We start from the raw sequence: 26,469 nt of genomic DNA, 5'->3' as shown, positions 1-26,469 counted from the left end.
CCATCTTGCAGGAGGCAGTTTGTTTCTGGGGCTTTTAGATTTTCAAATTAATCCCGAGGAGCAGCTTGGCAAAGGGAGTTATTTCTGCTGGCAGATATCGAAGCATCCAAGTGCTGCTCAGTGCTGTGGAAAATGGTTTGTGTGGCTCCTCACTGTCTCTTCTGCGTTCGTGGGGGTGCCAGGACAAGCTGCTTCCCTACTCTGCTTGAGGGATACACCAAGGCAGATGTTCCCTTTGGATCCAGCTTTTTTAGGAAAAGACATTATTGTCTTGCTGGGTGCAAGCTGTTGTCCCCCACTGGTGCCATACCCCAAATTTAAGCCCAGCTTGATCCACCTGCACTTATTTTACCCAAGCAAAAAGCCACACAAACACCTCTGCCACCAGCTTGCAAGGGGTATTTGTTGTTTAGGACCTGCAGCCACGCTGTGGGGAGGTGGCAAATCTTGAACCTCTTCCCAGTGTTGCTCACACCCGGCTTTATGCAACAGGGAGATGAAGTCCAAGCCCCCAGCCAGGGTGGATGAAGGAGCTGAAACCTCAGAAGCTGGAAAAACACCATCTCTGATGGTTCCCTGAAGGACAAGGCCAGTTCTCCCTCCCGGACAACCACGCTTTGTACGTGCTTGATGTTACGCCGGCCGGGGAACTCCGCTGGGAAACCTATAGCGTAAGAGGTTCCTGTCCTTCTGGAAAACACGACAGGAAAAGGCAAGGTTTTCTCCAGCTGCCAGTTACAAAGTGCTCTGAAAGGGCTGACGATATACATGAAGGTATACGAGCGTCCCCGGGGATGGGAAGGAGGGAGCTTGTTGGAATAGCCCAGAATAGCACCGACACCTTCATGGGGACCCGCAAGCATTAATTAGCTGTCAAAAGCTCGCAATAATCTGTTTGGTTTTGCCAAGCAATAAATACATCTGTTCTCCCTCATACAGGTTTCTATCCTAGGACTGATTTATTTATTTTTCCCCTTTAATCTCTTCCAAAAGAAAGAAAACGTATCCTTTGGGTGAAATCCCCCCGACTACCCAACGCTCAGTGGCCTGCACATGCCGATACACACACGTCCCCTCCAGAGCCTGCTTTGGTCGAGACATCAGGCTGCATTTCAATTCCTCGCACGGCAGCAGCACAGGAAAAAAGATTGCTGTTTTATTTCAACAAGAGCATGCAAAAGCATTGCCCTGTTTTTCCTGAAGGGGAAATTGAGGCAGGAGGCAGGGATGTGCTCGCTCTTGGCCCTGCAGTGATCCTTGGGGTGATGCTACCAGCTTGGAGCAATTTGGGGATGAAGGGAGTGAGAAGGGGGTTGCTGGGGTGGGCTGAGATGGCCGCTAACGTTGTCCCCACCAGCCAGGGCAGCCGTTCCGTTGGGGTTCACCCTTTGGCAAATTTATAGCAAAACCCCAAAACAGCCTGGTCGGAGGGGGGGTGGATTGGAAATGCCACTCCCAACCAGCCTTCCCCAGCCCCGCAGGCCGCTCGCCCATCCTTCCTCCTGCATTTTTAGGCAATGCTGCCATCGAGTGGTCCAGGAGCATCCGGATGCGGGAGGAGCCACCGGCCTGGACCCCTCTGGGATGGTCACTCAGGCAGCCCCAGCTCCCAGGGCGGCTGGAAACGCGGAGGCCCTGGTTAAAACACATCTCCTGCATCCATCCGGGGGTTAAAAGGCTCCGTCTCACTTCAACAGCTGACCTGGGGTTGGGGACTAAAGATTTTCAAGCCCTCAGGCTCCCCTAAGGGCTTCCTCCGGTCTAAGAGCCTAAGAGCATCCTCCCTCCACAACGCTCAGCTCTGCAATTCAAACCCCAATTTCTCCCAGTTTTTCAGAAGCCGCAGCTTTACCTGGAGCGGTTCCTCCAGCTCAGTGCTTCTCTTCCACCGATTTGGGAAGCTGCATCCCGAGAACACAATTTTTAGGAGCATCCTTTAGGAAACCAGAGGGATACGCTCAGCTCTCCAAGGCGATTTTCCTCTTCGTTGGTGCATCCCGAGGGAAAACCAGCTCCCCTGGCAGGCAGCAACCCAGTTGTTATTTTTTTGCCCACATTTGGCAATAACACAACACTGGAGGAGTAAGTTAAAATCACCCCTGTCTGGTGGATTTTATAAACCTGGACTGTGGGAAGGTGCGAATCTCCGTTTGCAGTTTAATTAGATTCCAACAGCTTATTCATGGGAGAAAAGACTCTTTTTGCAGAGAAGGTTTCGCCAGCCCGACAGGAACTGTGTTTGCTTTATGAGCGAAGGGGCACGAAAATGAAACGTCCTGTTTGCGGTGGTAGGGAGCTGGTCACGCCGGAGCGGGAAGACCTTTTCCTTCTTCTGAGATATCAAACATTTGCTTTGTTCCTCGGGGATGCAAAACACTCACCGACCGCAATGTAAAGCCGTTTGGAGAAATCCCACGGCTGTTATATTGGAAAGCTTTAGAATATGTAATATGTAAATAGAACAGAATATATAAAATATATAAGCTTTACAACGAGCAGGTTTTAAGGTCCTGTGACTTTTTAGAGCACGTTTGGCCCAGACGCACGTCAGCCCCCCAAAAGGATGCAAAGCACGGGGCGATTTGGAGGGCAAAGAGATTGGAGAGAGGAGGAGGAGGAGTGAAAATGGGGGGGCGAGGGGGGAAATCTGGGGGCTCCTGCTCGCTGGGAAGGGCAGCTCTGCGCTGCGGGAGCGGCACGGGGGGGGCTGCAGCCCCGGGGCCCAGCCGAGCCCCCCCCCCAGGCCGGGCGGAGGGGAGCGGGGGGGCCGGGGAGGGCTCTCGGGGCCGGCTCTGCCCCCCGCTCGCTGGCACCGCCCGCGCCGCTTATAAAAGCCCCGGTCGCGCCTCGCTCGCCGCAGCCGGTTCCGCGGCACCGGCTGCAGCCCGAGACCTCGCCGGTGCCCAAGCGGGAGGAACCCGCACCCCGAGACGGTCCTGAACCGGGGGGACCCGCATCCCGAACCGGCTGCACCCCGAGCCGGGAGGGACCCGCATCCCGCTTCGGTCCCCAGCGGGGAGGGATCCGCATCCCGAACCGGCTGGTCCTGAACCGGGGAGCACCTCCATCCCGAACCGGCTGGTCCTGAACCGGGGAGCACCTCCATCCCGAACCGGCTGCACCCGAACCGGGAGGGGCCCGCATCCCGCTCCGGTCCCGAACGGGGAGGGACCCGCATCCCGAACGAGCTCCGATCCCGCATCCCAAACCGGTTCCAGTCCTGAACGGGGAGGGACCCGCATCCTGCTCCGGTCCTGAACCGGGGAGCATCTGCACCCCGACCCAGCTGCACCCGAAGCAGGAGGGACCCGCATCCCTCTCCAGCCCTGAACCGGGAGGGACCCGCATCCCGAGCCGGCTGCGCCCTGAATCGGGAGGAGTCTGCGCCTCGGTGAAGCTGCCGCCGAGCCCGGAGGGACCCGCACCCCGAACCAGCCATGCACCCCAAACCGACTGCACCCTGAACCGGAAGGGTCCTGTACCCCAAACTGCCTGCACCCAGAAGCAGGTGAGTTCTATGCCCCGAACCAGCAGTGCCCTGAACTGGGAGGTACCTGTGCCCTGAACCAGTGGCTGCCCGCTGACCCAGGAGGGACCTGCACCCCAAACTTGTCCCCTGACCCTGCCGTACCTTAAACCAGGAGGGACCTGCGCCCCAAAACCTCCGTGTGCCTGGTCTGGCTGCGTCGTGGTGCGATGGATAACGCCCTGCCGCTGGAAGCGGAGCTGGAGCACCGGTGGCTACCTAATGCCTCCTTCAACGAGTCCTTCACCAACCAGTTCGTGCAGCCCCCGTGGCAGGTGGCCCTGTGGGCTGTCGCCTACGCCCTCATCGTGGTGGTGTCGGTGGTGGGGAACGTGGTGGTGATGTGGATCATCCTGGCTCACAAGAGGATGCGCACCGTCACCAACTACTTCTTGGTGAACCTGGCTTTTGCCGAAGCCTCCATGTCCGCCTTCAACACAGTGGTGAACTTCACCTACGCCATCCACAACGAGTGGTACTACGGGCTGCTCTACTGCAAGTTTCACAACTTCTTCCCCATCGCCGCCGTCTTCGCCAGCATCTACTCCATGACGGCCATCGCCCTGGACAGGTGAGCTCTGAGCGGGACACCCCAAACCCTCCCCGGCACCCTGATCTGCCTCCACCTGGGTGTTGGGCTCAGCTCCCTCTGAGCTCTGGTCATGGGAGAACACTGTGATTAAAATAAAGCTCCTTTGGGGAAAAGAGCGCTAAAAATAATCCATCTCCCCGCCCTGGTTGCAGGTGGCTTTGGGAATCCTTTGTCAGCTTTGCGAAAGGAGCTCGAGAAAAGGTTTTGTAACCCCCGTGCATGTGGGTAGCGTGTCTTGGGCGTGCATTTGTAGCATCGCTGTCCCCTCCCTTCCCAGCTCCCCTGCAGAGCCGTCCATTCCCTTCCCAACCTCCTCAGTTAAAAGCAAACTCAATATTTAGCACAAAATGGCATCACCTCATGACATAAAAGACGTGCCTGTGTCGGCCGTGCCTCCGCTGCGCTGCGGGAGCTGTTTCGTGTCTCTCCATCTGGGTTGGAAACCGTCTAAGGAGCCTGGGAGAGAAGCTCGGGCTCGGGAAGGGCATCTTGACTCGGCGGGTGTGTGTTGTCGCGTTGCGTGCTGATGTTTTTATTGATTTTTATTAGTGGGGGTCAGGGGGGAGCGCTAGGTGCCAGGGATTTCTATCGTTTGGCTGCAGCCAGCACAGTTCAGTGGCGGGTTTTTTACTGCTGGTTCCTGCCGGCGCTGCCCGCTGGCTGGGGACTGCCGGCAGAGCCAGGTCCCGCTTGCGTTTCACCGCGATCAAAAGTTCAGCAGGCGCTCGGCGGGGTGCGACGGCACAGGGGACGCTGCCTTCTTCACTGCAGAGGGACGCGCCCGGGGTCGAGGGACACAAAATAGCCACACGCCAAGCGCCTCCAGCGTGCAGCTGCCCTCTCTTCTCTTCCCCCTCCAAGAAATCTTTTATTTGACGGCATTTTCACACCAGCGCTAGAGATAAATTGAAGCTCTCAAACTGCTTTGCAATTCCCTCTTGAGTACTGGCGTTTCAAGCGCAACAGATTTTTCCAACGCAACATATTTCCTGAAGACAGCTCAGCTCTGCAACGCCTCTCTTTGGTCCTTCTTCCCGGGGAGTAAAAGACATTTTGGCTGGGGATACATGTGAAGGGGGGGGGAAGATTTGCCTTGCCGTATGCCAGCACATTTTGAGCTGATGTCTAAGTGCTGCACAAACTGGCACGGATATTTCCCTACGAGAAATTATAGTGCTGCCACAACTCACGCGCTGACAGCTTGGGCAACAGAGCTTGAGATGATGCTCTCTAGTCATTAAAAACAGGCTCAGGTTTTGTTTCACTCCGGAGTGGTTGCAAGACCCTCTCCCCGAAATAAATCGGACATAGCCAAGCTCTCGTATCGGAGATGTGAGGAGAATTAAGGCAATAATAAATGAAAAGAGGAATACTACCAGCGTGGCTCTGTTCCCACCCGATGGTGTTGCTGGCTTTGTTTCAGGAGCATCCGTGTTTCGAGGATGTTGGGGATCAGCCGGCAAAGCCCCTTTCAGGTTAGGATGAATTCAAGAGAGGATTTTATTTTTTTTAATAGTTTGGTTTTTAGCTTTCGGTCCACACCCCAGAATAACCAGAAAAGCAAATCTGCCAGGGGAAGCTGGAGGAACATGTGTAAAATGGGGAGCAAAGGCAGGTCTGGGAGCCTGGGGCTGAATTTTCGGGGGGAATTGGCATTTCCAGCTTTCTCCTTGCATCTACAAACCCTTAACGGAGGCTTCGTTTTCCCATGGCTGAGCTGCAAAACCTGTGTGTGCAGGCTTGGCTCATCCACCAAGAAGGACCCAAAAGAAGCTGCAGCCTCGGTGTGCAAACACCTCCTGCACAGAGCTACCTGCTGCATTTCTGGGCCCCGAATTTCCAGCGAGGTGGGAAATTAGGAAGGGGAAGGCAGCAAAGCCCATCCTCTGCCCCTCTAGGCAAGCAGCACGCAACAACAGCTCCAAGCGCTGGAAAACTGCTTGTTTTCCTGTGTCTGAGACCTGACAATAGTAACTTAAATGCATGAAATGCAAGAACTTGTTCCCTAAAAGGGAAGAATTTGTCCTGGCAAGCAGCAAAGAAGCTGTGCTGGAACAAGCAAAGCAAGTACCTGAATTCAGAGCAGCAGAGCCAGGTAGGCTCAGCAAAATGGGTTATATTCACAGCCAGGACATATCTGAAATCAAACATGACTGCAGTTCTGATTTTCATCAAAAACTAGGAAAGCAGAATTGAATGTGCCTCGTGTTCCCAAAGTGTATTAAGCCATCTAGCAGAGCGGTCGGATGCGGAGTCTGAAGGCTCAGAGGAGCGTCAGCCTGCAGATTGCTCCCCTAAATCATCTCCTCTCCTGCTTTCTGCAAGCAATTTCCAGAACATCCTTGCCAGAGGAAACCGTCTTGGAAAGACTCGGCACAGCCGTAACAGAGTTGTTGAGAGAAGGAGTGGAGAAGTGGGTTTGATTCTCCCAATGTTTTTTTTTTCCAGGACCCGCCATGGGTTTGTGCAAGACAAAAAGGCTTTTGCTTGAAGCTAGACCATCCGCTCTTTCACCAGGACTTATTTCAACCTGGGCACAACTGCTCTGAAAAAAAAAAAAAGTTAATCCTATAGCGAGTGTTATTCTGAACCCTGCAACAATAGCAGGAAACTCAGGAGTCAAGGCTGGCAGCTGGTAACGTCTGCTCAGGAAAAGCCATGATGCTGCTTCTCAGCATTCTGCAAAAGTGAGGACCAAACAGCTCGCTTTGGCACTATAAAATTTGCCATGTCCTTCACTTTTGGGCCAGAGCAAATCACATATCCCTTCCCGGCTTCCAGCTCTCCCTGTGAATTAATTCACTTGAAAGAGATAGACAGAAAATCCTGGGTTTTTTCCAATCTTCCAGGAAAAGTGAGAGCCCAGCAGCGCCTATGGTGAGTCCAATTTGCAGCCACACATAGAGAAAGAAAAAAACCCTCTGGACATCTCTAAATTGCAATATCTATGGCACATGGGATGGAGCATCAAAACTGTTGACATTTTCTTTCTCCTTGGGACCCGGATAAATTTCTGAGCACAACCACTCGCCCAAACTTCTGATGGAAGAATGAGCTGCTGTGATGACGGCCAACCAGGAATGCAGCCGAAGGTGAAGATCCCGGATTACTTACAGAATCAGAAAAAAAATCATCTCTGATCTCAAAACTTTAAGTGAGCTAAGCCGAAAACACCGCAGACTGAACAAATCCTGATGGAAGCTGAGAGCCCTGCCGTGAGCTTGGGGTGAAGACAGACTGTGCAGCACTTGGGCTATTGAATACGAAGCGATTTCCCTTTTTCTGCAAAGTGTCCTCCGCTCTAAAGCAGCTATAAAAATGACATACGGTGGGACTAACCTCCTGCAACTCCTAGACCAAGCTGCTGCTTTTGCTCATAAAAAAGCCCCCTCTCCAACCTCCGCCAGCGCTGCCAGACCAGCACGCAGGGCTGGGCAATCCAACTGGGATCTTCTTTATATTCCCTTTTTTATTTCCAACTGGGTTATCAAATTCTTCCAGGTGGCTTAAGATCCATCAGTTTGCTAGCAGAAGCTGCAGAAGAAACATCCAATCTGCAAACCTTCATTCACCACCGCAGCTCCTAAAATTGCTAGTCTGCACCCGAGACCTTTTAATATCTCCCCGACCCCATATTATTTGCAGAAGAAAAACTGGCTCGGAAAATTATTTACTGCTTGCAAGCTTGAACTCCCAGGTTGCACGAACCAGCTGAATATCAGGAACATATTTGCCAGCTCAGCGACCCCATGCCTTCCCTGAGAGGTGATTACTGCAGAAAGAAACCCTCCGGAGAGGACAAATTACATCAGCGCACAGACAGATTAATTAGTCGTTTACACCCTAATATAGCACCAGGGTTTTGGGTTTTTTTTAATCTTGACTTAATGGACTTCTGGGGTTTGCAGAGCAGGACTTTGATCTGCACCCGGCGCTGGGTAATCTTGCTCTGCTCGGGGTGTAATTTGGAAGATGGAAGAGCAAGGGGGAAGCGAAAAGAGCCCGGGGTTTAGGGCCAGCAGCCCCTGCCCCGGCCGCCCTGCGGCACTGCCTACGCACCAGCTAAGCAATAACCCAGGCAGCTTTTTGCACGCCTAAAAAATCAGCACTGAACACAGCAAAAAACCCACAGAGCTGCTGGATACCCTCGAAGCGTTGATTTCCCAGCTGGGGTTAGAAAGCAGGGGGATGGGGATAGAGCAGGGAGCGCCTCAGTAAGGGGTCACTCATCGAGGCTGGTTTATGCCCCAGCTGCCAGCAGCAGTCTCTGATCTGATGGGTATTAACTGGAATTAATCCCCCCCAATACCCGCTAGATAGGAATTCAGCCTGTCAAAAACGAACTGACATCTCTTTTCGCCCTTTTGCTCTCGAAAGAAGAGGGGGCTTGAAGTTCCTGTGGCAGGAAAAAATGTTTCCCCGACAGAGTGGTCAGAGAGTGGAATAGGCTGCCCAGGGAGGGGGTGGAGTCCCCACCCCTGGGGGTGTTTAAGGGCCGTTTGGATGAGCTGTGGGGGGATGTGGGGTAGGGGAGAACTTTGTAGAGTCGGGCTGAGGGTTGGACTCCCAAGGGTCTTTTCCAACCTGAATGAAAAAAAAAAAAAAAAAACAAACCACAAAACCCATACAGAAGTAAGATGAATTAGTGACAGTTTGACGGCTGGGACACGCAGGAGACTCAGGTTTTAGACAAGCTTTTGGGGTGATCATGGTGCTCAGCTGCAAGCTGGCACGAGCCGCTGCAGGAGTCTGAGGGCTTCTGGTGAGATATTTTGTTTATTTGATGGCTTTCTTAATTTATTCCTTAATTTATTCTTAATTCCTCAATGGCCCAGTGGGAGCCACCCATGCACTAAGTGCACCAGTTCTCATGGGTCACCAGCCCTGCATTTCATGTCGTTTTTGTTCTCCCCCTTCACTCTCCAGCTACAAACCAGGGCCAGGACTAATTAATTGATAAGGTCATGTAGGTGCCTCGAGCAACAGCATCTGCGGAGTCTCTCGGCGGGGCGGGGTGGGGCTTTGGGTCTCCCATCCCACACCGGCACTGTTGGCAATTAATGCAGGAGGGAGCTCTGCGCCTCCTTACCAGCCTGCTGCAATTAACTGGGGTTTGATCCTGTTTCACCTACATTTGGCTTTTAAACCCTTGCGTGCAACGCCAAGAGGTGCTGCGCAGGAAGGCAGGGGAGTTTGCAAAGCTGCCAGAATAACTCCAGCTCGCTGCTTGGTGGTGGGTAACGCGTCCTTTTCGATTGTGCTCAAAGGAAATACTGCGCTGCTTTCAGAAAAAAAGAAAGATGTTGTGCTGTATCGGTGCTGCGGGGAAATGCCGGTGAGAAACCTGCAGCCTCCTGCTTGCTGAGGACGCTGGAGCATCACTGGGGCCGCGGGGCAGGAGCGCGCTGCCCAGCCCTCGGGTTGGATGGGGGCTGGTTTATGTCACAGCAATAAATAGGAGGAAGCAGCTGCTTGCGGCGCCTTTGTCCCCAGCGTCGTGTTTCACGCGCGCAGGGCTCAGCGAGCCTCCTCGGCCGTCACCCAGATATGAGGGATTTGGGGCCAGCACGATGAGGCCAAGCTTTGCTAAGCAAACCCGCTCGAGGGACGGTAGTTTTGCATCCATGGAAAGCAAAAAGGCAGGTTTTTCCCTACAGAGAAGCTTTTTGTTTCTTGGGTAGGAAGCACCTGCAGCTGTGCTGGAGGTATTTGACCAACTTCAGCCCAGGGCATCTGCTCTGACTTGGTTGCAGACTCCCCCAGGCCTGACTTTGCACTAAACCCCTCTTTGCTTAGGATGGGAAATCGTTGTGCAATAAAACACACTGCGTCCTCTTGGTTACTCATCTCTTATCTGTCGTATCCTTATTACTTAATGAAGCAGATAAGGAAACTCTGGGATGAAAGATGCTTCATAAATTTTTGCTGTTATATTAATCTCATCTCCGTGAGGGTGGAAACAATTGTGTAATGTTAGTTATCCAGGCAGACTCCAGATTTCCAGATGCAATTAATAGATGGCTACACTGCCTCGAATGCACTGTCTAATAACCGATACGCTCGGAGCTACCCTGGTATAACGTGGCACTCAAATTATTGTATCGTCATGGTAACACCCCCCCCACACCACAATAAAATATTTGAACAACAGCAAACGGCATTACCAACGTCATCAGATAGCGTCTGGCGTAAAGTTGTGTGCTTTAGTGCCAAGCCCATTAAACATGGTGGATTTAAAACATGGAACACGGTGGGGAAGGCGCAAGGAAAACGCAGCTGTGTTCCTTCCCGCAAGGAACTGGGCGACCCTGAGCCTGCAGAACTTAACGACGGTTTGCTCCCGAACGCGGTGCTGCCCCCCCGAAAGGAGAGCAACAGCAGGTCTTTTTATTTTGAGGAAAAGGTATCGTTAAATCTTCCCAAAGCAACACTTCCTGCAGGCAAATGGCCCCATTCCCGGTGCTACCCCCGTGCACGGGGAACAAAACCTTTCCCTAACGCAGGAAATCTGCCCTTCAATCCTCAACCAAGAGCCAGTTCCCTGGGACAATTTAGGACTTGAAGACCCCACGGTGGTTTGTCACCCGCCGCAGCAGCGAGGGCAGGACGCTCCCATGGGGCCGTGCTCCTCTTCCTCACCTCCTGCGAAGGACCGTCCCCAGCAAACCGCAACGCCCCTTTTTTTTTTTTTTAATGGATGGGAAAATCACCCTCTTGGATGGCAGAGAAAAAAAATAAATCTCTCTAATAGGATACAGCATCTTAGGGAGATGGGCAGAGTGGGGCCACAGAGGCACTTTGCGAGGAGAAATATGAGCTAATAAACTCATTAGCCTTGCTTTGGAGAGCCTGCTTCTCACCGGCATGGCCAGGATCCGCATGGCCGAGCCAAGGAGGGCAGCGGCTTCCCAGCACTTCAGCTCTGATCCTTTTGTGCCCAGCACTGCAAAACCACGGGGCCAAACGCCCACCGGCACCTTGCAGACACCCCGGGGCATCGCAGCTGCACCCCGTACCCCCTGCTCTGTATTTCTATTTGAATGTAAAAGCATTTTGGGATTGCTAAAAAATAAATAGATTGGCAAGCTTTTTTTCGCTGAAAGGCAAAGTCACGATTGACGTGTCGTTTTTCTTCTCTGCTAAGAAGTGATTGATGGAGGTTTGGCTGCAGCACGTACCGCAGCCTCGCCGGGGAGATCGAACCTGTGTGGAGGGGAGAAAACAACCTGGAGGTGCCCTCAGCATTCGTTTGCTCGAAAGGAAGGTTTTATTTTAGGTGCCCCAAAACCTCACCGTAGAAACACACCACAGGGGAGGGTTTGGCTCAAAACTGAGCAGAATTGTAAGAAAGCAAACTGGCTTTTGGGGACCTGTGTTCTGAATGCAAAAAAAAAAAAAAAAGCCCCAGTGGTGGCCAAAAAAACACCCAAAACCCAAAAATTCAAAGACAGGAATACACATCAACCTATTGGGTAGAGAAACATGGAAAGTCTGCCCCGTCTGCAAGGAAATGAGAGTTATCTGAGCGCAACAGACCCAGCGCTGGAAGGAGGCAAAGGAAGCTGCTTTGCTCCCTGTACTGATGCTTTTCCACCCCAAGACAAGCCAGACAGCGGCTGTCATCCGAGCTAAGACAGCCATGAAACTGTATTCTCTGCTCCCCTCCTCTCCCTGGTTTGATTTTGCATCAAACGTTCTTGTCAAGCAAAGGGAAAAAAAAAAAAAAAAGAAAAAAAGGGGAAAAAAAAAAAAAAGGAAGCTGTTATTAAAATGTTAGGACAATTTTCTGCTTAGTGATACAATTATTATATAATTATACGATATTTTAATATGAAATAATGGGCTAATTATTTTCAGGATGTTTGTACATTTCCATCTATCTCCAGCATTTTTATGGCCAGCTCCTCCAAGCAGCCCAGACCCTCTTTATTACATTTTTTTCTTCTCCGTCAGAGCCCCTGTCTGGGAGAACTGTTATTATTCCCATTTTTAAGCCTGATGGGCGGCTGAACCCAGAGCATCCCCCGGGGAATATTTCAGAGGTTGCTCAGGACCAGCAAATTGGGAATCGCTGCTGAAAAATAGGATTTGGGGCCAGTTTTAACCCAAAGCACCACTTGTTTGGTCCCTCCTGCCTCCCTGACCCCAGCCCTGCAACGCCAGCGTGGTCAGATGAATTTTGCTGTCTCCTCTCCACTATGAGACAGCATTGCAGGCAAGTCGATGGTGGTTGGAAAGGTCTCTGGGTGATGCAGTGGGGGTTTAGTTCATCATTACAGTGATTATTTGGATGTTTTATCAACCGCAAGGGGGTTCTGCAGCTGCAAAGTGCTTTAAGCCGATGAGGAAAGTCCTCTGAAATGCTCCGGCAGAAACAAGGTCGGAGATGTAAAAGCATTTCTGGCTGGTTGCAATCAAGCGGTGGCTTTGCTTTCCAGAGGTCTCAGCCTCACGTGTTTCTCCAGGCAAGTATTTCAACAGAAATGGCCCAACTTTTGTGGAAATCCCTCGTTTTCCACCATTTGCATGCTTGAGCTTGAACTGTCAGGTCGAGCATCAGCAGGAAACTTGGGCACGTGGACTTCCTGCTGCTTGGGAGCATAAACCCAGGGTAACCCGCTCTGAACCCCCTGATAAAGCCCACCCAGACCTCATCCAGCTCAGCAAAGCCGCTAACGAGGGGCTCAGCCAACACCAGGAATCTGAAGGATGAGGAAGAGGAAGGAGACGAGTCCTTGCAGGGTCCCAGGAAGCCGATCACAGTCCCACAAGGGGACAGTGAGAAACTGTTGGAAGTGTGGGAAAAGCAAAACAGCGAAAAATCTGCAAAACACACATTTCCTTAACACACGGTGCCCAGAACAAACACAGGAGGGGATGAAGATCCAGTGATTTGTGTTGCCGTGGCACCAAGGAGGAATGCGAAGCGAGGTGGAGGCCGCGCGGTCCCGTTCTTCCACTTATCTCAAGGAACATTTGACATGACTATGCAGATTTACCTCCTGCTCTTCCCCTTCTCTCAAGGACTGTTTTGCAGAACTCTGTGGACCTTATCTCTCATCCTTCCTCTTTTCCCACAAAAAAAAGTGCACACCAAGGTGCTGGGTCGTTACTCAAGAAACAACGGCTTGACCCCAGTCCCAGCCACTCACACGTACACACTGAGATAAATACTCCCCTGAGTTTGTATCTAACTCGGAGGGACGATAATCCAATACCAAACTGGAGGGACAGATGGATGGGTTTGTGCTCTGTGCCCCTGCCCCCCCCCAAGCAGGGACGCTTTTTGGTAAGATTTGGGCCCTCGGCTACGCCGAGTGATTCCCCAGGAATTAATTGGGTGTGATCGCAGTCATTCTTTTTGTGTAGTGCTATAGAGCCAACCTGCAGTCTGTGCATTTATCAGAGGCAATCTCAAAGAATTTGTAGATGTTGCATAAGAATAAACCGTACTATTCGTGATCCTGACGGCTTCTCTTGAATGCAACCGGACCTACAGCCTACGGGCTGTTCGTGCATCTGTGTCACGGCCCTAATTGGCACAGCTATTAAGAGCTAAATCCAGCCACCCCCAGCCCCTCTAATCTCTGAGGACCGGCTAGAACACAACGGGATTCATCTCTTACCAAATTAATTCATTACCTTAAATGCAACAGAAACATGGATGCAGAAGCGAGGAGACTTTGATGTATCACCAGCTGCTGTGCCAGAGCGGCACTAACACCCACTGTCTCGGCTTTTTCTAACCAGCTTCAAGTACCAAACAGATATTTGAGGAATAATTATCAGGTGGATTAGGTGGGTTTTCAGCTGCACAAAGGTGATAAGGTTTGGTACCCTGGGGCAGAGGAAGAGCTGACGGCAGTACCTCCTGCCTGTTTATAAATTAATCCCTACGTCTTTGCTCCTGCGAGTGGCCACCTAAAAATGCAACACAGGGAGTATATTCCATCCAGGAAAAAAATTAAAAGGAAAAACTGTTCATTCTCTGAAAGGAGAAGGGATGAAGGGAGAAATAGAGGAGGCTGCAGATGCCTCGGGCGAGAACACATGCAGAGCGATGCAATGCTTCTTCCTGAAGCTTGACATGGAGGTGGAAGGGGGGGGAATAAAATAAAAAAATTGCGACGTTCTCACTTAATCCTCCCAGTGCCGCTGGCTGCTGCCAGCTTTGCAAAACTAGATTTGCAGAGGGATAAATTCAATCCACCTTGTCGCCTCTGGAGCTTTCCTCGCATACAATGACTGATGTTCGGGGGGAAAGAGCCCACGAGTCGGGCAGATACAGGTGGCATCTCAGATCACCCATCCCACGCTGATCCAAAACTCGTATTTTTGGTTCTTCTCCTGTAACACTTGGCACTGTGATTCACCGCAGAGATAAGATTTTGCGCGGGTGCAAAACTACCGGGTGCTGCCAAAGCGGCTGCTGCCAGCCGGCAGCGTCGCGACTGGCTTCGTACAAACTGGTCTTTGCAGAAGCAGACGGTTGCTGGTTGAGTTAGTGAAGCTGGTTTTGGGCTCAAAGTCAATGAGTGTTTCAAACAGGATTCAAATCTCGAGGGTAAGAGGCCGCAAGAGAACTAGAGCATTGGCTGGGAAATCCTCCATCAAGGGATTATTCGATGCTGTTTGCATCGTGCGGAGTGAGGGGCTGCCAGGATGCATTAAGGGGGTGTCAAAAGTACAACTCCCATGAAAGGGAAACCTAAAACAGCCCCAAAATTCTCCTTTTCCCACCTTGCAGGTACATGGCTATCATCCACCCGCTGCAACCCCGGCTCTCGGCCACCGCCACCAAGGTGGTCATCGGCATCATCTGGCTCCTGGCCTTCCTGCTGGCTTTCCCCCAGGGCTACTACTCAGTGATGGAGGAGCTGCCGGGCCGGCTGGTGTGTCTGGTGGAGTGGCCGGAGCACAGCACCAACGTGTACGGAAAAACGTGAGTTGAACATTTCTGGCAGTGGGGACAAGTCACCGTACAGACAAATAGCAAAAAAAAAGCATTTAAAAAAAAAAAAAAAGGAAGCGAGGAAGGATGGGAATGGCCCAAAGCTCCTTGGGATGGGGAAATCCCCCCCCTGCCCTAGTGAGGGTCAGTGCTGTGTAGCTGACAGTAGCAAAATCTCCATCCATCTCATCTTGGGGTTCATTAATTAAGGTGAGTTTAGTGCTGCTTGTGGCCCAAATGTTGCCCCATGCTGTGCCACGCTCCCCGTCCTTCTTGGATGCTCATCCTCAAGGAAAACTCATGTAAAACTGCTCAGATGCAATATTTTGGCTGCAAGGATGGAGCCTGCATTGCCCCCAGGGGCTTATTCATACCCACAGGTATGGCTTTGGTTTTTGCAGCGCTTTTCCTGCAACCTGTATCTCTAAAGGCTTCCTGGGGAGAGAATTATTCCTGCAAGAAGTGAATAGGGTTTTACCAGGGGTATTTTGGCCAGGCAATAACAGAAAAAAAAATGGTTTGGGATATACTGAGTCGAAATGCCCCCAAAATTCACTTGACTGCTTAAAAACGAAGCTACAAAAGGGGCTCTGTGCCGTCAGCTCAGGCTGGGAGGCAAACGCTGGGCTAGGAGGGCTCAGCAGGAATCTCCTTCCTTCCCGTTAAGGTGCTGGCTAATTAAATCTGGCATTTCCAAAGGGTCCGGGCAATCCCGCTGGTCCGCCAGCGCAGCAGTCCTCTGTGGTTTGCTCTTTGAAGTCCACGAGGCATGCGGCGAGTTAAATGTCATGAGTTAAGGAAAAAAGAGAGGGGAAAAAAAAAAAGGCATTTGTGATCTCCAGTCCTGTGGAGCAATGAATTAGGGCTGTGAAATTGTGCTGGAGCTAAAGCAGGGGACGGGGACACACAGAGGTGTTTAAAGCCAACCTGAGCCTGGCGAAGGTCTCTGCAGGACAAATGAGATGAGTTTGCCAGTCAGCAGCGATCAGCAGTTTGCAGAGACCTGGGTGGTATCATTTATTATCATCTTATTTATTCGCATTACAAGGCAGGTATGGCAAGAACTAAGCTGGGGCTGGCCCAGCTGATCTCCAGAGGTGTTTTCCAACCTTAATTATCCTGGGCCACCGTGATAAATACAGCCAGCACAAAGAAATGCCGCTGGCTTAGACACTCCACGTGGGCAGTGTGGGGCTGAGCCTCCCCGGACCGAAGCAGCAACCGGCACCAGCTCAGGGCCTGGCTTTGACAGATCATTTGCCGTCCGGCTGTACGCTGGGGCCGTCGCTTTTTCAAATAGCTAATTCAAGAGAAAAATGCCACCATTAACCTATGAATGATTTGCCGCTGCAAGCCGGGCGCCGCTTCAAAGCCTGAGCAGCCCTTGCTCTTCGGTGAGCCAGGGGCTCTACAGATGGATGAGGGCAGCCAGGAAAGCAGATGCTAAGCAGAAGCTTTTAAATAGCCAAACCCCAAATAATTTGGAGAGGATTGAAAATAACTTGCAGCTCAGCAGCGTCTCTCCAAACCACACGAACTCACTTGCACGGCGCAGAGCCCGAGATGTTATTTTACTGCCCCAAAATAACTTCACAGGGACAGGTGGTTGGGTCACTGTCAAACACCCTCCCCTGCTCGCGTGGCCTTGGTGCAGTTATTTAAGGAAGGCACTGGCAGCAGCTGGCTTGTTTGCAATGTCATGATGAAAAATAATATTATTTTTTCAGTTCATAGTGAAAATAGGGGATTTCTCCCAAGAGCGGGGGGTCCTTTCTCTTGGCAAATGGAGCCCAGAAAGCACAACCCCGGCATGCAGAGTGTATCAGAGACCAGGCTCTGCACATGAAGTTTTTTTTACTGGGAAAATGTGCTCGTTCTCAGCCTGCTCATCCTGGCGGGGGGAAGCAGACAAAGACCTCGGCGCAGGCGAGATGTGTCTGCAACAGAAGCCGGCGATTCAGCTCAATTCGACTCAGCAGCTGCGCGCCACCACTAACCACTGATTCCCTCTCCCGCTTTCGGTTTTGAAATAGATGTCTGATCTATTCCAATTTCATTAGCTGCCATTTCGGGAGGGGGAAAAGCCACGCTAGATTCTCTGGGAGATAACAGCCCGCCACGACCATCTGGGCTTTGCAAGGCAAAAGGAGATGGCATTGCTGTCCCGTAACTCCTACGGGCTCCTCCATCCTACACAACACCCTAAATCCCCACACCAAAGACCTTTAAATGACAAAACCCAGGCTTCCCTAAGCGCTGTGATACTGCAATTCTTGTAGGCAGAATACTAAATGAACAGTTTCACGTGGAGACCAGTTTTCAGCACCCAGGATCCAAAAAAAATGTCCCAGGGCTCTTTGGAAATTCCAGTCCCGCCCATGCCCAGGCAGCTCTGAAAATAAGGGTCCATTTTGCTTACATTATCTAACAGCTCCTCTGGGGCATTTCTGCATCACTCTCAGCTGTTTGCAGCTGGTTTAAGACCCTGGATTACACGGGAACCACAACAAAATCTTCATCGCGGAGCCACAGAGACGCCTCTTTAATTAGCAAAATAGAAAACAGCCCTACAAAATCCAGCTCAAATGCAATTAGCGCTGGGCCAAGAGGAGGCCAAATGAGATTGCAGGTACAAAACGAGGAGGAGATGGCGTGGCAGCACCGCTCCGGGGCCAGCCCCATCCCCTGGGGGAGTTGCACCAGGCACGAGCCTGACCCATTCGTTACACTTTGGAGATATTATTTAATCAAAGCTCCCGGGAGGATGAGGGAGTGCAAGAGCGGAGTGTGGCTACAGGGCCTGAACCACCTCGAGCAGACGCAGCGCCTGGCATTCGAGCCGGGCACACACCCCAGAAACGCGTGCAAAGACCCTAAAGCTGTTGGAAGAAAATTACCTCTGGACTCGACGGCACACGTGACGCTTTGCAAGCAAGCACTGTTCCAGCCAGTCACATTTCTACACCGCTATGGCTTATCTTTTTGCAGGGGAGAGAAATTTTTGTAAGCTGTGATGGGAGGAAGGAACCTGCAAGGTCAGACAGTCCGTCCCCATCCTGTTTGTTAAAAACAGCATTATTTTTTTCCTTCTTAAACAGCCTCTATTTAACACAAATCCTCACTGAACCCGCTACAATCCCAGTGTTATTGCAACCTGCCACAGCTCCACCGACCTCACACCAAAGGAGTCTCAAGCCTGTGCTAACAGTTTAATCCAGACACTCTCATTCAATTTTGGACTTATTTATACCTGTTCTAAACAGACACAAAGATCCTGCCCTTTCCACAAGCCTGGAGACCCAACCCAGCCACTGAATTCACGGAAAAGTTTTAATAAACCTTCATGACAAGGGTTCAGGCTGTGTCTTTGTAGACCGGGGTTATGCCTTGTGCCACCTTAGCCCAGCTAAACCGATGGTGGACCAGGATTTAGGCAAGCTGCATGCAAGACCCAGTGTCTGCCCTGCAGGGAAAGCCTTTATTTCTTCAGCTGAATATTCCCATCCTTTATATGTCAAAAAAAACACATTTGCTCCTGCAGGACTGCCAGATAAAAGGCAAAGAGCAAGCATTCATCTCTAGGATAATCTAGGGTGTAAATAGAGTGGAAGTGAGAGTAGAGCCACTTCAGCTAAAACATCCTCGCCTTAGGAAGGTGACAACTTCTTCACTGGCCTCTACCTCCCATCCCAGGAGGATGCTGGGATGCCAAAGGCCTGGAAAAGATTGGGGTGAAAGCAGGGAGTCTTTCCCAGCCCGAGCTCTGCAGGCAACGTGTCTGCAGGAATTGTGCTAAATTCTCTTCACCCCTGTGAAGCACTTTGCCTTCAAGCTCGGTTTGTGAGAAGACTGAATATGTAGAGGACACACTCAGCAACCATTATTTCATCAATTTTTTTCTAGGTATCACTTCTGCATGACCATCCTGATCTACTTCTTGCCACTTCTGGTGATAGGATGTGCCTACACTGTGGTTGGCATCACCCTCTGGGCGAGCGAGATACCCGGTGACTCCTCCGACCGCTACCACGAGCAGGTCTCGGCTAAGCGGAAGGTAAGGAGCTCCAAGTATGGTAGGAGACATAATTCAGGCCCAATCCCAATTAACCACAGCCTAAAATACTTCATTAGGAGTGGAAGCAGGTCTGGACTTGTTGCGTGGTCGTTGCTAATGGAGCAGAGAGTGTCCTCCAGCCGTGTGTCCTCCATGAACGTGGTTTAACCAAGATGTCGACCACGTGTTCCCGGTTGGAAAGGTCTCCAAAGCAAAAAGAGGTGGCCCAACAGATGACTTTGCTTCCCTGCCCTCTCTTCTCCTCACAGGTAGTGAAGATGATGATCATCGTGGTATGCACGTTCGCGCTGTGCTGGCTGCCCTACCACATCTACTTCACCCTGCAGTATTTCAACCCCGAGTGGTACCTGCAGAAGTTCATCCAGCAGGTCTACCTGGCTATCATGTGGCTGGCCATGAGCTCCACCATGTACAACCCCATCATCTACTGCTGCCTCAACGACAGGTGGGTTTCCAGTGATGTTTGGCAGCATCTTGGTGCAACAGGAAGGGAAGGAGGGGGAGATACAGAGGGGTCTGATGGAGGAGAGTATGGAAGAGTTTTTCCAGGATGGTTCTGTCCCATCCTCTGCCAGGGGCTGCTTTCACCAGATACAGGGATGATACAATACTCACCTAAATAAGTCTTTCCTAAAGCCTCTGGGGGATTTGAGGGCAGGTATCAAACCAGTCCTGACTCCTAATTGGGATTTATCCATGTTTTTTTCCTCCCTTTAGTGAAAAGTAGCATTTTTTTCATTGTTTAGCAGTGGTTAGCTCTGCCTTCCCACTCCTAGCGAGGTCCTTTTGCCATCTCCACATCCCTCACCCCTGCCTTTCCCCATCTCTTCCATCCCCCCAGGTTTCGCGTGGGGTTCAAACACGCATTTCGGTGGTGCCCGTTCGTCAGTGCCGGTGAGTATGAGGGCCTGGAAATGAAGTCAGCCAGGTACCTGCAGACACAGAGCAGCATGTACAAAGTCAGCCGGATAGAGACCACCGTGTCCTCAGCGGTTGGCACGGCTGAAGAGGAGCTGGAGGAGAGCAGCAAGGCCAAGCGTCTCTCTGTAGACATGACCTCCAACGGCTCCTCCCGCAGCGACTCCAAAACGGTCTCCGAAAGCTTCAGCTTCTACTCCAACACGCTCACCTAAGCGGCTCCCTGGCTCCATCAGCCGCTCACAAGGGTGCCATCATCCCCCTTCCCTCACTGGGATGCTGTGTTGCTCAGTCCATCCAGCATCATCACCCTGGTTTGTGATGTGCCAGCTTTCTTCCGTGCTGTTTTATCGTCTCTTGCTGTGCCGCTCGCTCGCCATCCTTGGGTGAGCCCGAGAGCAAAAGCTTTGGATTAGTTTCATGTGCTCCACCGTGGCTCGTGTCCGAGCACAAGGGAGGTTTTGGCTGGCCTCCGCCTTGCTCGCTGCCTGTCCAACCCACCACGTGCCGGGCGGGTGGATAGGATGCAGGAATGGGGCAGAACTGGGATTTTCTCCTAAACCGTAAGTACAACATTGGCAGGCGCTTCCCTGCTCTCTGCACGGCAGCAGGGATCTCCCAGGGCATCCCAGCCCACAGGAAAATGAACCAGTCTTGCACTTTCCTCTTCCCACCTTTAATTTCATTCTCCCTGTCACTCCCGGTTGAATATCCAGAGGGGTATTCAATTCAAAAATCCAGCAAAAAACGCTGTTTTCAACTTCAGGAGCCTGTACATCCGTGGGGCACCACCAGCCACTTGGTGCTTCAACTCAGATCCAGGCATTTCTGCACAGTCTCAACTCATCTCCGGCACCCGCATTCCTCTGTACAATGGTGTCCTGTTGCCACTCCACAACACAGCTCATCGAAACAGAGCTCTCAAAAAGGATTTCTGAACTGAGCCAGACTTTGGTTGCTGTTAATCAACCGTATGTGCCAAAAGCAATCACTGTGATTTCCTAAAAGGCCCAAGGAGATGTCTCTTGGATAGATTTTGGAAGCCTGTGGAGGTCTGGAGAAGAAGAGACAGACTGTACTGAAATGTTTTTCACAACCTGGAAATGTCTAGAGCTGCACAGAAAGGGGCATGGTAGGATTCTGTCAGAAAAACAAAGTTTTGCCAGCATACAAGGTTTGAAGGGAAACAAGAATTTTGCAGACATTCTTTACTCAGAGGAGGGTTGAAATGATTCACTTCCACTTTCTGGATTTTGTTTTAATCAGGGAAACCTTTTTTCATCCCCCTGTCTTTTGCATAAAACATTAAGTTGATGATGTGTACACGGATATATCTAATATATTAGCCCTGATATGATGGATAATTTTCCATACCAAGGGCTTCTTTGGTCAGCAAATGTACGAACATAGACTCAAAGGGGGAAAAAAAGTAAATAAAATGAAAGGTGGGCAAACTTACCTTGTTGGGAACAAACTCACAAGTTTGGGGGCAATTTGGGGGCAGTTGTATCAACTGCTCCTTGCTGCTGGTCCAATCTCTCACCTTTGGGGTAGAAATCAGACTCCTAAAATGGATTCACTGCAAGATAGAAACGCTGGAGAGATGCACGACAGATTTGCACAGGGTAAGGAAATTGCTCCTTCGTTTTAAAGCAGCTGAACACCAGACCCTGCTGAGCACACGGCAATGTCCAGAAGTAAAGCAGAGGTGACTTTTGGAGATATTCAACTCTTCAGCCTCCAGACTGGTTGTTGGAAGATCCAGCCATTAATAAATCCCCAGCCATGGTGGTTCTTGGAGGTAAAAATACACATATTTAAGCAATGACTCCAGCAGAAATTAAATGAGTGGGCAAATAGATGAATCCAAGAGAAACAAAATGGCTGCAAAACCAGATTGACAAGAATGATCATCTTCATTCTTACCTAAAATCCTGCCAAGTGCCATCAGTGAGGAGCAGCTCTTCCAGCCACTTCCACGCTCTTCCCGAGTGCTGTAACTACGTGACATTAAAAACTGCCACGTGCTTCACACACATGCTGGAATACGCTATTTTCTTCCTGCTTAAACTTCCACTTCTCACCGTTCTTGTCGCCTTAAGACATATTCCCTTGCCATTGCCTCCCGCAGCCCTGCGGCGTGGAGAAGGGGGAACAGCACGAGCCTGCCTGGGGATTTGGTTTTACAAAAAAGCACCAACCCCAGGCAGCAGCGATCGAAGGGATGGGCGATGCCAAGGGGTTTAACGCAAGGGTTGGACTAGGAAACTTTTCCCACCAACTCCACAGGAGCTGTGCTGCCAATACACGAGAAGGTGCTACAAACCAGAGCCAAATTCTGATTTACTCCCAGCTGCCAACCCAAATTCAAAATTAAAATGAAACCAAATATCTGGAAATGGTCTAGAGAGCCGAATAAGGCAAGCAGAGATCTGCTCCATACACCCCACGCACAAGAGTTTGTGTCAGGTTGGGAGCCTCCAGAAATCAGCGTTTAGGAAAAAAAAGAAAAAAAGATATGTGTGTGTGTGTGTATATATATATAACCATGCTGCCCTTTGTCCTCCATGTTTTGTGCCCCAAGGATGCTGTGATCATGAGATGTGCAGAGAAACGACAACTGTCTCCTCACAAGCAATGCTCAGCTTGAAACATGGGATAACCCCAAGGGTGTGCATGAAGACTTCAATTCAAGCTGACAGTTTACAGCCCAAAATGCTTCTTGTGCATCTTGTAAAAAACTCTCTCTTGAAATAAAGTGGGAAAAAAAATCCCACCTGTTATAAATAGTGCCAACGATCGCAGCGGAGCCTGCCTGGGATGCCCAGGCTGATGGGAACGTGTCAAGGGATCATTCAACAGATGGAGACCAATGCAGGAAAACCAAAATGTTCTGTGTAAACGGGTGCCACGCACCCAAACCCGGGTTTTCCTTTCTCCCCTCCAAGTGCCAAACTATTTTATCGGTGGAGGCAGGAGTAGGGACGAGGCTCTTTTCACATTTAGGATCTAGGCCAACCCGCAAGATGGGATGTTGGGGTCAGGTCCGTGTCCACGCACATGACACGCATCGGGCAACATTAGCTGGTTTCACCAACCCTGGGGGGCTCTGTGCATGCAAAAGCCACAGAGAAGTCTTCTTTTGAAGACTGAAAAGCCTAAAACAAGACACCCCCCCGCCCAGGCTTGGGGGTGGGACATCTAACCCAATGGCGAGCCCAGTCTCTGCACTATTTCCAGCTCTCCTTTCACACAGGTCAGCTGGAATACAGAGGCTTTCTCTGGTTTATTAAGCCTGTTTCCCTGGTTTGCTTGCAGATCTCTGATTAGAAATTCAATTGCAAAGCGAGACAGTTTCTTTGTCTCTTTCCTGGCTCTCTGAAATGCAAAATAATAGCATCTGGAGAGAATCACTCAGCAGGTCTGCACACATCCCTTTGCCATCTCCTCTTTGGAGGCACACAGATAACTCCCACCATCATTAAGGGGAGCTTCCTAAGGCCAATTACAATGCACTCCAAGCCAAAACCATTGCAGAAGGGAGCTCTGAAACCCAAATCCAAGCCTGAAGCCATCTCCTTACCCCCAAGGGAATGATTATAAGCTCAGGTTTGCTTCCTGGCACTCAGAAATTGCTCTTCCCACCTAGCTCCCAGCAGGAGCATGGAGCAGCAAATCCTCATCTCCATACATACCTTGAGTCTGCTCAATTGCTCCAAAATACAACATTTACACACAGGTTCATGTGTAACCATTTATCTCCCACCAGCTCAAAACAAAAAAATAGCAAAAGCCAAGCAAGAGCCTGCTTGCTAAAAAAAAAATTAGCAGCTTTGCAAACGTGGAAGTCAAAGCAAAGCAGCTGGTACCAATCCCCATTGTCTGCAGTGCTTGTAAGGGGATTGTCGGTAGTCACGCAAAAGGCTGCCCGCCCACCACTTATCTTTATTATTATTTTTATTTCGCTGTCCCCTGAGGGATGCAGTCACTGCTTGGCCCAGCTGAACACACCCCACATCTGCCAACGAGTAGTGACCTGGGATGGAAGCAGAGTATCCGCTCTCTGCTGCGTACTTCCGCAGGGCTGATGGGTTGGGGTTTTTTTCAGCTTGCTGTGTCCTAGCCAGAGCCCTCCTGTGAGATCACACAACCGAAGTGCCCAGCCCAAAAGCTCCTAGCTTTTGCTTACCATTAAAATTATAATAATAATTTTAAAAAAAACACCTCTCAGGCTTCAGGAATCTGTTACTAATCTACTGAACACACCATCTTGCCCAAAAAAACCTGTCTTCAGCTGAATAATTAATACAGCAGTTATAATGCAAAGTTGAACAGGCAAATAGCCCCTTTTCCTGTGGTATATCCACCCAAAATACCATCTCTGCCAGAAGCTAAATCACACTTATCAGTTAAACTCAGCGGTCGTGGCACTGCGGAGAAGGGACAGTGAGTCCCAAGAGCAGCTGAGGATGAGCGATGACTCTCAGGTGTCTCTGCCCTTAAACTTTCCATCCCAGACAAAAAGGCACCTGATTCTGTGCAATACAATACAGTCGGGGCCAGGAGGGGAGCGAGGGGACGAGACGGGCTCCGATGTGCATCTGGGGTTTGGTATTTGGTGTGTGGGGCAGCTCATAGGAGCTTTGCATGAAGTTCTTCCCATAGTAGCATCTCTACAGAGAAAAAAGTCCAACCCTCCTCCCCAAAATGGTCTCTCTCTGATCGTCGGGTTTGTCCAAATGGATTTTCATAAATAAATGTTTCTTTTGAGAGATCATGTTGCAACCCATTAATGAGCTCGCAATGATGAGAGATGGCAACTGGTGGCTTGGTGGGAGCGGGAGGAGAAGCAGTAAAACATGGCAAAGCCAAAACCAGGTGAAAAAAGGGGTGAAAGGCAGCCAGTGGGTTTGGGGGAACCTTTGGTGCGAGGGGTATGCTTTGAAATTTCAAAATTACAGCAAGAAAAACCATAACCCTCAAAACTCAGCCCTCCACAAAGCCAGGACCAGCCGCACATCACCGATCCCAAAGCAGGGGAAAGGCTGGAATCCCTCCTCCAACACGGACAGGACTTACCGGCCGCTCGCTTTTCTGCGCGGGGCTGAAGCAGAGGCGTGAGGCGAGGACCGCGCACCGGCGCCGGCATCTCCACCTCTTCAGCTGGCTGCGAGGCAGAGCGATCCCCGTGACGAAGCAGCTAACGCGCTTGGCTCCGCTTTCTGGTCTGGACTTGCCAAACCCCACCGCTCCGCTGGGGCAGGCATTGGGGCAACACAATCCTGGGTTTGGCGACCCTGACAGGAGAGAAAGTGTCAATGTAAGGAGCAACCAGCCATGCTTCACATCCCAGAGCCCCCAGCCCAGCCAGCCCTTGCAATCAGCTCCAGCCAGCTATAATTTGCAGTTTTTAATTAGAGGAGCATTGCCAAGGCACAGCTGATTGGCACCGCTTGCCAAAGGCCCCGTCCCATGTGCCTATTAAGCTCTTGTTATTTATTTTCATAGGTTACTTTATCATGCAAGAGGGAGAGAAGGAATAAACAATGTCATGCACGGCTGCTGTGCCGTGCCTCGTGCAGGCATCTGCTTCCAGCCAAGCTTCCCCGCAGCGGGAACCCGAGAGCAGATCCCACGTTACAGCAGGATTCAGCACGTCAGATCCAAATGAGGAGTCATTTTATTTACCAGCATCAATACATCACCTTTCCCTTTATACCTGTTCCTCACTGCACCTGCACACACACGCTAGATAAAAGCAATGAGAATGTGCTTATTGGTTATAAAAAATGTTCATCAGCCACAGCAATCTGCTGCAGAAACGGTCCGGGGCAATCCAAATTCCTCGTGCCTCAGTTCATCCCGGTTTGCGCATTTCCTCCATCTGCCATCCGATGTGAAAACCCCCGAAATCAAGAGCTACCTGGTGCGTTTGGGTCAGGGCTGAGGCTTTGGGGAGGTTGTTTTAAGGTGGTTGTTTTACAAAGGAGGGGAGGGACGGAGAAAAGGGTTATTCTCTGTGTTTACAGCCCGGTGGACGACTGCAGAGCTCTTCTCCATCAGCATCCTCCTTCCCCACCAGACACGTTTGCAGCGTTGGCTCTGTGCCTGCAAAAGCCACCGGTGTCACTCGCAGGGCGAAAGTGGGATCTGCAGCAGGTCAAGCCACGCCACACCGGGTGAAAGCAGGAGCACGCTCAAGGTGACACCTAAAGAGCAAAGGCCTCGTTGTCACCTGCGTCGTCGTGTCTTTTTATAGCCGCTCTCAGCCATCGTGGCAAGTTTTGCAGACTTCAGTGAACCCATCAATCTGATTATCCGCTGTGGCAGAGACACAAGTTCAACTTAATTAACATTTATGGATTCCACAGTGTTTTGCATAAATGTTTGCTTAATACACAAGTCAA

At 50.8% G+C, this 26,469-nt stretch overlaps 1 protein-coding gene across 3 annotated transcripts; it reads left to right on the top strand.

The window, feature by feature from the left end:
- Window positions 1-2,873: 2,873 nt before the first annotated feature.
- Window positions 2,874-24,834, top strand: TACR1 (tachykinin receptor 1). Of its 3 annotated transcripts, none has more exons than XM_074852160.1 (6): window positions 2,874-3,508; window positions 3,642-4,097; window positions 14,866-15,048; window positions 18,973-19,123; window positions 19,393-19,589; window positions 19,986-24,834. In XM_074852160.1, exons 2-6 carry the CDS (start codon window positions 3,697-3,699, stop codon window positions 20,275-20,277), a joined length of 1,224 nt encoding a protein of 407 aa, XP_074708261.1. In that variant the 5' UTR covers window positions 2,874-3,508; window positions 3,642-3,696; the 3' UTR covers window positions 20,278-24,834. The 3 variants fall into 3 exon arrangements, with proteins under 3 accessions (XP_074708261.1, XP_074708259.1, XP_074708260.1); XM_074852158.1 differs by having other exon boundaries at window positions 14,866-15,060; XM_074852159.1 differs by lacking the exon at window positions 2,874-3,508 and having other exon boundaries at window positions 3,563-4,097; window positions 14,866-15,060.
- The last annotated feature ends 1,635 nt before the right edge of the window (window positions 24,835-26,469 follow it).

This window comes from Strix uralensis, chromosome 28 (genome assembly GCF_047716275.1).
Source record: "Strix uralensis isolate ZFMK-TIS-50842 chromosome 28, bStrUra1, whole genome shotgun sequence".
Lineage (NCBI taxonomy): Eukaryota > Metazoa > Chordata > Aves > Strigiformes > Strigidae > Strix > Strix uralensis.
Note: the sequence above shows the minus strand (reverse complement) of the source record. Positions and strands in the feature narration are given on the sequence as shown.

Excerpts from the sequence above, each read along its gene's own strand:
- TACR1 (XM_074852158.1), top strand. The coding sequence starts at position 3,697 with ATGGATAACGCCCTGCCGCTGGAAGCGGAGCTGGAGCACCGGTGGCTA. Across the intron at positions 4,098-14,865 it reads ACGGCCATCGCCCTGGACAG|GTACATGGCTATCATCCACC; the intron begins GTGAGCTCTGAG and ends CCCACCTTGCAG. Across the intron at positions 19,124-19,392 it reads AGGTCTCGGCTAAGCGGAAG|GTAGTGAAGATGATGATCAT; the intron begins GTAAGGAGCTCC and ends TTCTCCTCACAG.